Below are 10,543 nucleotides of genomic sequence, written 5' to 3'. Positions count from 1 at the left end.
GGGACCCCCCAAAGAAGCGGGGCACGGCGGGGCGGCTCTTGGGGTGACTCAGGCTGCGGCTGGGGGGTTGAAATGCCAGCACGTCTTCTCGGCCAAGTCTGTTACTCTACCTTTGTGGACGGTTCCAGAGGATCGAAGTGAGTCGGTTGTGTTTATACACTCTGATGATCGTGACAGGTGTGTGTGTGTGTGTGTGTGTGTGTGTGTTGGCTTGGAGCTCGCTCGGCTCCTGTATCATTTTAAACGGATGGGGAAATGGGTATGAGTGCGGGTTATAGGCTTGCTCTGGGAGGAGTTAATGAAGTGAAATAACTTGTCAGAGCCGGGCGTGGTGGCGCACGCCTGTCATCCCAGCATTCGGGAGGCTGAGACACGAGGGTCACAAGTTCGAGGACAGCCTCAGCTACTTAGTGAGGCCCTCTGCAACTCAGTGAGACCCGGTTTCGAAGTAAAGAATAAAAAAATAGGTTCCGGAGGTAGAATGTCCCTGGGTTCCATCCTCAGTACCAAAAAAATAAAAAATAAAAAACTTGTCAGGACTTCCTATGCTTTGACCTTAATTCCTTACTGGAAAACAGATCCTGGACAAAGAGCCGGGTGTGATGGTGCCACCTGTCATCCCAGTCCTCCTTGGGAGGCTGAGACCGGAGGATGGATTTAGCGTGATCTCAGCGGCCTGGAGAGAGGCCCTGTTTCCAAACAAAGACAATGGAAAGGGGCGGGGGTTTAGCTCAGAGGGAGAATGTCCCTGGGTTTGATTTTCAGTGCCACAAAAAAGAAAAAAGGAAATAAAAAAAGAAAAGAAGAGGAAGGAGTGCACTGTGTGCTTATGGTTCAGGGACCAAACCAGGGCCTCGTGCCGGCTAGGCAGGCACTCTGCGCCCGAGCTCCATCTCCCCAGGCCCCTGTGTCGATGCTCTGCAGCCTGGTGAGGCTCTCGGGAGGGAGCTGTCTCGGTGCCAGGGCCTGCGCTGTCTGCCGGGCCCCTCTGTACCTTTCCCTGGCAATGTTTTGACTTCCAGGCAGCCCAGGAATGACAGCGGTACGGTGTGTTCTGACCCTGAAACGCACCGCTTTTCTGCCAATCACCACGTTTCAAAGAAGGTGCTGAGGGATATGTTTACCTGCCTTGGTTTCCCCAAGGGGAACCTAGAGCTTGGGGAAAAAAAATCCTGGTTAGCCGGGCGTGGTACTGCACAGCTGCTATCCCAGCACTTGGGAGGCTGAGACTGGAGGATCGCAGGTTCGAGGACAGTCTCAGCAATTTAGCGAGTCGTCTGCAACTTAGTGAGGTCCTGTTTCAAAGTAAAAGTAAAAAAAGGGCTGGGGGCGTAGCTCGGAGGGAGAATGCCCCTGGATCCCATCCTCAGCACCAAAAAAGAAAAAGACAAGACCCGTTCATTCATTCATTCATTCATTCATTCATTCTCCGGACATTTACTGAATTCGAACTCGGTGTCAGGCACCACCCTTGCCCCCCTTTTACCCAGAGGCCCATTCGCCCACTCTCATGTCACACCAGCGTGTTGGGGGGCGGCTCGGGCGTCCCAGGCCCCGGCCTTCTCACTGAATGCACGTTGGAGACCCGTTCTGAGCCAACGGCGGGGTTTTCCTCCAACTAGAACTTCCTGAGAAACGCACATTCCCCGCGTCTGCACCTGGAACTCTCAACGCGACATCATCCTGTGAAATGACGGCCCGGCCCGCGCTGAGTCAGGGGAGACTCGGGGCAGCCTTGGCTCTGCTCCTGCAGTTACACACGCTCGGGTCCCCAGGGTCCTGCACACCCAAGGGCCGTGTCAACATCTACTTCTTCAGCCCCAAGACACCCCTGCAGGCTGTCTCATTATTATTATTATTATTATTATTATTATTATGATTATTATGGTTTTTTTTTTACAGGTCTGGGGATGGAACCCAGGGGCATTCGACCTCCGAGCTACACCCCCTGCCCCATTTTTTATTCTTTATTTTGAAACCGGCTCTCACTGAGTGGCAGAGGGCCTCGCTAAGTAGCTGAGGCTGGCCGCGAACCGCGATCCTCCGTTCTCAGCCTCCCGGATGCTGGGATGACAAGCGTGCGCCCGGCTCTGGGGCCCATTTTATTTAACCCCTTTTTAGCTTTAATTTCCTAATCTGTCCAACGGGGCAACAATAATACTTACTTACTTTAAAGGGTCTCTAGGCCGATTCCACGAACGTACAGCCCCGAGGCATAAAGGCTCTGCTGGATACCATGTCCGTGGTTCCTAGAACAGCACTTGCCCATGGTTAAATACTCAAAGAACACTTGTCAAATGAACGCATGAAGAAGTGCTTAGAAAGCATGAAATTCTCACTGTTGTGACTCACTACAATAACACGGTTTACACAAAAAGGAGCCTGGCGCGGTGGCGCATGCCTGCCACCCCAGTACTTGGGAGGCTGGGGCAGGAGGATCGCAGGTTGGAGGACAGCCTCAGAGATGGACAGACACCCTCAGCAACCTAGAGAGACCCTGTGTCCAAACAAAACATTAAGGGTAGGGCTGGGGTGTAGCTCAGCGGTACAATGCACCTAGGTTCAATCCCCAGTACCAGAAAACAAACACAGAAAAAAGAAAGAAACAAAGAAAAGAAAAGAAAAGAAATAAACAGAGCTACAGAAGTTACTTCTCTCCTGTTTCAGAATTTCTCAGTAAGTGCTTTGTTCGCACCACCTGAACTCCTTATTCCCCCAGCCTCCAGATAGAAAAAAAGAATCAGATTTTTTTTGGGGGGCCAGTCTGGGGATGGAACCCAGGGGCGTTCTACCTCCAAGTTCCACCCCCAGCACTATTTTTTATTCTTTTTTTTTTTTTTTTGGGTGGTACTGGGGGTGGAACCCAGAGGCTTTCTACCTCTGGGCTATACTCCTAGACCTTTTTTATATTTTATTTGGAAACAGGGTCTCACTAAGTTGCTGAGAGCCTCACTAAGTAGCTGAGGCTGGCTTCGAACCTGCGCGATCCTCCTGTCTCAGCCTCCCAAGAGCAGGGATTACAAGCGTGCGCCACCACGCCTGGCTTACCCAATTTTTTATTCTTTCTTCTTCTTCTTCTTTTTTTTTTTTTTTTGGTGGTACTGGGGTTCCTGGAAGCCCTTCTACCTCCGGGCTCCACTCCCAGACCTATTTTATATCTTTTATTTGGAAACAGGGTCTCTTAAGCCAGCGCGGCTGGCTTCGAACCTGCGCGATCCTCCTGTCTCTGCCTCCCAAGCGCGGGGACTACAAGCGTGCGCCACCACGCCCGGCTTATTCTTTCTTTTGAAACAGGGTCTCACTGAGTTGCGAGGCGCCTCACTAAGTAGCTGAGGCTGGCCGTGAACCGCGATCCTCCTGGCTCAGCTCCCAAATGCTGGGATGACAAGCGTGCGCCACCAACCCTGGCTCTATTTTTCTCATTTTAATTTGAAACAGGGTCTCACTAGGTTGATGAAAGTCTCCCTACTCGCCGAGGCTGGCCTCCAACCTGCCATCCTCCTGCCTCCGTAGTCTGGGATGACCGGTGTGTGCAACCACGCTGGCCCTGACCCTGCCATCCCCTGCCTGGGCTCGCAGAGTAGCTGGGGTTTCGGGTGTGCGGCGCCGCCTCCAGCTAACAGCGTTTCCCACCAACCTGGAAGGACCGCGGGGCTTCCTGCCAGAAAGCTGTGAAAACCCTCGCTTCTGCTTTTACTTCTATTCTTAGGAACAATTCTTTCCTGGGCTGTTCCTTTCTTGCTTCATCTCAATAAAAATAGGTTTTGAAAGATAGTCTGGTTTTCTGCGTGTGACTGTGATTTACAAACCCCGGTGGCTTTACCTTTTCGGGAACAAAAACCCTTAATATTCCAGCAGCTCGCGGCAGGCGTGTGGATGGAGCTTCTGGCTAAGAACAAAAGCAAAAGAGAAAAATAAAGAAAGAAAGAAGAAGCTCAAATATCATCTCGATTCCACGCCTGCTTCCCTTTTGAAGTTGGCAGGATGTCACCCCAAGCTTTGTCAAGAAGTGTTCTTCGGAAATCAGAAGGAAAAAGAGTGCAGCTGAATTTACCTGAAACCGGAAAATGATTTTATTTAGAGAAAAATGTTTCCCCCCCTTAGGGTCTTTTAGAAAAAAATCACAGGATGGTTAGAAGAGATATGGGACCAGATATTCTATAGGTATGATGTGGGGAAATGAGAAATTCCTTCCTTCCCCTTCCTTCCTTCCTTCCTTTCTTTTCTTCCTCTTTCTTTCACTGGGATGGAACCCAGGGGCATTTTGCCTCTGAGCCACACTCCCAGCCCTATTTTTTTATTCTTTCTTTATTTCTTTATTTATATTTTGGTGGTACTGGGGTTCCTGGAAGCCCGTCTATCTCCGGGCTACACTCCCAGACCTATTTTATTTTTGGAAACCGGGTCTCCTAAGCCAGCGCGATCCTCCTGTATCTGCCTCCCAAGCTTTATTCTTTATTTTGAAACAGGGTCTCACTAAATTGCAGAGGGCCTAAGTAACTGGCCACAAACTCACGATCCTTTTGTCTCAGCCTCCCGAGTACTTGATGACAAATATACGCCATCATGCCCAGCTCCCATTATGTATTTTATTTTGAAACAAGGTCTCACTAGGTTGATGAGAGTCTGAGTACTTGCGGTGACTGTCCTCAAACCTGCGATCCTCCTGTCTCAGCCTCCCAAGTACTGAGATTAGAGGTGTGCGCTACCACCCTCCACTTAGTGAGACCCTGTTTTAAACTAAAAAATAAAATAGGGCTGGGGGGCCAGGCCTGGTGGTGCACATCTGTAGTCTCAGTACTTGGGAGCCTGAGAAAAGAGGATCACAGGTTCGAGGACAGCCTCAGCAAGTAATGAGATTCTCACCCACCTAGCGAGATACTGTTTCAAAAAATAAAATAAAGCTGGGCGTGGTGGCGCACACTTGTAATTCCGGGACTTGGGAGGCTGAGACGGGAGGACCGCAGGTTCGAAGCCAGCCTCAGCTACTTAGCGAGGCCCTCCACAACTTAGTGAGACCCTGTTTCCAAATAAAGAATGAAAAATAGGTCTGAGGGTGTAACTTGGAGGTCGCATGCCCCTGAACTCGACCCCCAGTACCACAGAAACATAAAAATAAAACTATTCAGTCCAGTCCTGTGACACACCTTCATGTGGTCCTGGAGTCACTGGGTGTGGAGTCTGAAGGGACGTGTGAGTGTCAGCCATGTTCCGCGGAGTTTCCACCCGAGCCTGTGAAGCCCCTGCCTTCGCTCTGAAATGATTCACTAGAGCCAGTTTCTGTACAGCTCATGCCCTGAGAAATTCATGAACACATCGAGGAAAGGCGAGACAAAACGTGCCCGCCGTGGCCGGGAGGCCGGACGGCCCGAGCAGACGCCAAGGCCAGGCGGCCCCAGTCCACGCTGCGCCTGAGGAGTTAAGAACCGGGGTGCAGAACCCTAGATAGCGCCGGGGAGAGGAGCTGCCCCGTCTGAGTCCTCGGTTTACCCGGAGGAGGCAGGGAGCTCAGAAAAGCACAGCAGTTAATGATTCAGACAGAGGAGCAGGCTCCCCGCCCTCCTTCCTTCTCCCCTTTCTCTCCCTCCCTCTCTCCCTTCCTTTCTTTCCTTCTTTCTTTTCACCGTTCTTTCTGTACTTGGAATTGAACCCAGGTGTGTATTCTACCTCCGAGCTACACCCTCAGTCCAATTTTATTTTTATTCGGAAACAGGGTCTCTCACTAGGTTGATGAGAATCTCACTACTTGTTGAGGCTGTCCTTGAATCTGAGATCCTCCTGTCTCAGCCTCCCAAGTCCTGAGATTACAGGCTAGGGGTGTGGCTTGGAGGTGGTCCTCAATCCCTAGTACAAAAAAAAAATGGCCTACGTGTTAAAGAGGAGAAATGTTCTGTGCATTGACACGCCATTATAGTACGCACACCAAGAAATGATGTGTGTGAAATCATTGTGGCCTCCTGCACAGCAGGGTTCAGTATCCTCTGAGGTTCCCTGATTCCAAGTCTAATTTTACCAAAAAAGCCAAGCGTGGTGGCGCACGCTTGTCATCTCGGGACTTGGGAGGCTGAGACAGGAGGATCACGGTTCGTGGACAGCCTCAGCTACTTAGTGAGGCGCTCTGCAACTCAGTGAGACCCTGTTTCAGAATAAAGAATAAAAAATAGGGCAGGGGGTGGAGCTTGGTGGGCGAATGCCCCTGGGTTCCATCCCCAGACCCACAAAATAAAATTTTTTTTAAATTTTACCAAAAAATGGAGCTTTTAAAATATCACATGCTCAGCCAGGCGTGGTGGCGCACACTTGTAATCCCCGCGCTTGGGAGGCGGAGACAGGAGGATCGCGCAGGTTTGAAGCCAGCCGCACTGGCGTTAGAGACCCTGTTTTCAAATATAAAAGTATAAAATAGGTCTGGGAGTATAGCCCTAAGGTAGAAGGGCTTCCAGGAACCCCAGTACCACTAAAAAAAAAATATATATATATATATATATATATATATATATATATATCACATGCTCAGTGGAGAGTGGTATGTATGGTGGTGGTGTGTAGAAAGGGACTCTTTGTACATATAAAAAATAAAATAAGCCGGGCGTGGTGGGCACGCTTGTAATCCCCGCGCTTGGGAGGCGGAGACAGGAGGATCAGGCAGGTTCGAAGCCAGCCATGCTGGCTTAAGAGACCCTGTTTCCAAATAAAAAAGTATAAAAATAGGTCTGGGAGTGTAGCCCAGAGGTAGAAGGGCTTCCAGGAACCCCAGTACCACCAAAATAATAATAATAATAATAATAATAATAATAATAATAAAATAAATAAATAAAATGGAGCTAGGCAAGGTGGCACATGTCTATAATCCCAGTACTTGGGAGGCTGAGACAGGAGGATCACAGGTTTGAGAACAGTTTCAGCAATTTAGCAAGACTCTCAGAACTTAGCAATACCCTGTTTCAAAATAACAAAATAAAGCCGGGCACAGTGGCGCACGCCTGTCATCCCAGTACTTGGGAGGCTGAGGCAGGAGGATCACAGGTTTGAGGGCAACCTCAGTAAGTAGTGAGACTCTCATCAACCTAGTGAGACCCTGTTTCAAAATAGAAATAAGCTGGGTGTGGTGGTGCACACTTGTCATCCCAGTATTTGGGAGGCTGAGTCAGGAGGATTGCATAGGTTTAAAAACAGCCTCAGCTACTTAATGAGACCCTGTTTTCAAATAAAAATAAATAAATAAATTATACACACACACAAACACACACACACACACACACACACACACACACATTGGTGGTACTGGGGTTCCTGGAAGCCCTTCTATGTCCGGGCTACACTCCCAGACCTATTTTACATTATTTTTTATTTGGAAACAGGGTCTCTTAAGCCAGTGCGGCTGGCTTTGAACCAGCGCGATCCTCCTGTCTCCGCCTCCCAAGCGCAGGGATTACAAGCGTGCGCCACCACACCCGGCGTCAAATAAAATATTTAAAAATAGGTCTGGGAGTATAGCCTATAGGTAGAAAGTCCCTGGGTTCTATCTCCAGTACCATAAAATAAAATAAAATAAAATAAAATAAAATAAAATAAAATAAAATAAAATAAGCTGGGCGTTGGTGGCACACGCTTGTAATCCCAGCATTCAGGAGGCTGAGACCAGAGGATGGCGGTTCGCAGCCAGCCTCAGCTACTTAGTGAGGCCCTCTGCAATTCAGTGAGACCTGGTTTCAAAATAAAGAATATTTTTAAAAAATAGGACAATGGGTGTAGCTCAGAGGTTGAATGCCCCTGGTTTCCATCCCCAGACCCGCAATAAATAAAATTAATTAATTAATTAATATAAAATAAAATAAGGCTGGAAGTGTAGCTTGGAGATAGAATGCCTCTGGGTTCTATCCCCAGTACCAAAAAAAAAAAAAAAAAAGAGTTTTCAATCATGAAATTTTATGCTCTAAAATAGTTTTTTTCCTCCTAATCAGAGTTTAATTACAGAGTTCTGGTATGGGAAGAGAACCCCGGTTCATACCAAGAAAGCTCACAGTACAACTGCTCAAACTCCTTACTCAAAATGAGCAAGGGAGCCGGGCGTGGTGGCGTGCGCTTGTCATCCCAGCATTTGGGAGGTTGGAGGCCAGCCTCAGCTACTACTCAGTGAGGCCCTTCGCAACTCAGTGAGACCCTGTTTCAAAATAAAGAATAAAAAACAGGGGTCGGGGTATAGCTCGGAGGTAGAAGGCCCCTGGGTTCCAGCTCCAGGACTGCAATCAATCAATCAATCAAATGAGCAAAGACTGTCTTCCCATCACTCAAAAGGCAAATGTATGTATTTTTAAGTCAAATGCTGCTGTTTCTTAAGTCAGCTGTGTGCTAACCTACCTACCTTCCTTCCTTCCTTTCCTTCTCTCTTTTTGTGGCACTAGGGATTGAATCCAGGGAGGTTCTACCTCCAAGCTATACCCCCAACCTTGTTTTATTTTTATTTTTGAAGTAGGGTCTTACTAGGTTAATGAGAGTCTCACTACTTACTGAGGCTGTCAAACCTGCAGTCCTCCTGTCTCAGCCTCCCAAATATTGGGATTCCAGACGTGCACCACCCCGCCCAGCCTCGTGCTAATCTTTTATGCTAATACTTAGCAAATTTGGAATACTGTATGATTCAGAAAGGTACCTTATTATTGCCACTGTTGACTTGTTAACCGTACAAGTCAAGCAACGAACGTTTCCCAGGGCTAAGTTCTCAATCAGGGCACCCATGTGCAGCCTTCCAAAGGGTTATCCCTTGTATTTTAGTAATTTGCAAATGAGAGTCTGAGAGCCAGCTTGTCTAAACTTATCCTTTACATTTAGAAAAATCTGTGGGTTCCTGTCCGCCCGGGGGATTTTTTATTACTTGTTTATGCAAACAGCGGGTTGCATAAGAGCTGCTCACTTGCTGGCCTTTTTTTTTTTTTTTTTTTTTTATAAAGTGATTTCGTAGTTTCCTGGTAACCATTCAGTCATCTATTTCAACACCCCAGCCATGACATAAAGACTCACACGGAACCACACGCTCCCACACAGACACACGCTCCTTCCCCGGAGCAGGCTCGAGGTGAGGCGCTCGGGGAGCGGAGGGACCGGATCTACCCATGCAGGGGCAGGACCATTTTCTGGTTATCAACAATAAGAACTGCTGTGTGTTCAGGGACGACTTCATCGCCACCGTGCTGCCGCCGATCCTGGGGCTGGAGTTCGTGTTCGGGCTCCTGGGGAATGGCCTGGCTCTCTGGATTTTCTGTTTCCATCTCAAGTCCTGGAAATCCAGCCGGATTTTCCTGTTCAACTTGGCCGTGGCTGACTTTCTCCTGATCATCTGCTTGCCGTTCCTGACGGATAACTACGTTAGAAAGTGGGACTGGAAGTTCGGGGACATCCCTTGCCGCCTGATGCTCTTTATGCTGGCCATGAACCGCCAGGGCAGCATCATCTTCCTCACCGTGGTGGCCGTGGACAGGTACTTCCGGGTGGTCCATCCCCACCACGCGCTGAACAAGATCTCCAATCGGACGGCGGCCATCGTCTCTTGCCTCTTGTGGGGGGTCACCATCGGCCTGACGGGTCACCTCCTCTACAAAAACATGTTGACCCTGAACGGCCCGGCCAAACTCTGCAGCAGCTTCAGCATTTGCAATACCTTCCGGTGGCACGACGCCATGTTCCTCCTGGAGTTCTTCCTGCCCCTGGGCATCATCCTCTTCTGCTCCACCAGGATCGTCTGGAGCCTGCGGCAGAGGCAGATGGACAGGCACGTCAAGATCAAGAGGGCCATCCACTTTATCATGGTGGTGGCCATCGTCTTCGTCGTCTGCTTCTTGCCCAGCGTGGCCGTGCGGATCCGCATCTTCTGGCTGCTGTACACGTCGGGCACGCAGAACTGCGACGCGTACCGCTCGGTGGACCTGGCCTTCTTCATGACCCTCAGCTTCACCTACATGAACAGCATGCTGGACCCGCTGGTGTACTATTTCTCCAGTCCCTCCTTCCCCAGTTTCTTCTCCACCATGACCAACCGCTGTCTCCGGAAGAAGACCTCGGCCGAGCCCGATAACAACCGGAGCACCAGCCTGGAGCTCACCGGGGACTTGAGTACCACCAGAAGCGTCCCGGACGCATTAATGGCTGACCCCGGTGGGCCCTGGAGCCCCTCATACCTGGCCCCAACCTCTCGGTAAAGCAGCACACCGAGAAGGGAGATGGTCGCCAGGCACCGAGAGCTTGGGGAGCAGCCGTTTGCTTGCTGTACGCGAGGTACCATCTTTACACCCAGTCTGCGGGCTCCTGCCGCTTCCAGACTGGGAGAACCCGAGTTAGAGAAACGGCGGCGCGGCGGAGTGGCGACTGGGTTGTGAAGTGTGACCACGGGCGTCTCGAACGAACAGGGAGGAGAGATGCTGGGCGCCTGGAACTTCTGCTCCGTCTCCGAGGCGAGCTTCCACGGCAGGGATGGAGCCACAGAGCCGCCCGTGGGCACCTGGCACTTACTGGCCATCTTCCCTTTCCCGCCTAAGTCTTGGGAGAT

The 10,543-nt window shown here is 49.9% G+C and overlaps 1 protein-coding gene across 1 annotated transcript; it reads left to right on the top strand.

Moving 5' to 3' along the window:
- Positions 1-9,113: 9,113 nt before the first annotated feature.
- On the top strand, positions 9,114-10,196 carry LOC308278035 (hydroxycarboxylic acid receptor 2; the record flags this gene model as incomplete). The annotated part of the gene is made up of 1 exon (XM_080717605.1): positions 9,114-10,196. The coding sequence occupies one exon, from the start codon at positions 9,114-9,116 to the stop codon at positions 10,194-10,196; it is 1,083 nt and encodes a 360-aa protein (XP_080573731.1).
- Positions 10,197-10,543: the final 347 nt, after the last annotated feature.

The sequence above is a fragment of the Muscardinus avellanarius genome, assembly GCF_963383645.1.
Source record: "Muscardinus avellanarius genome assembly, chromosome: 21".
Lineage (NCBI taxonomy): Eukaryota > Metazoa > Chordata > Mammalia > Rodentia > Gliridae > Muscardinus > Muscardinus avellanarius.
The sequence above is the reverse complement of the archived record's forward strand: the minus strand, read 5'-3'. Positions and strand labels throughout refer to the sequence as shown.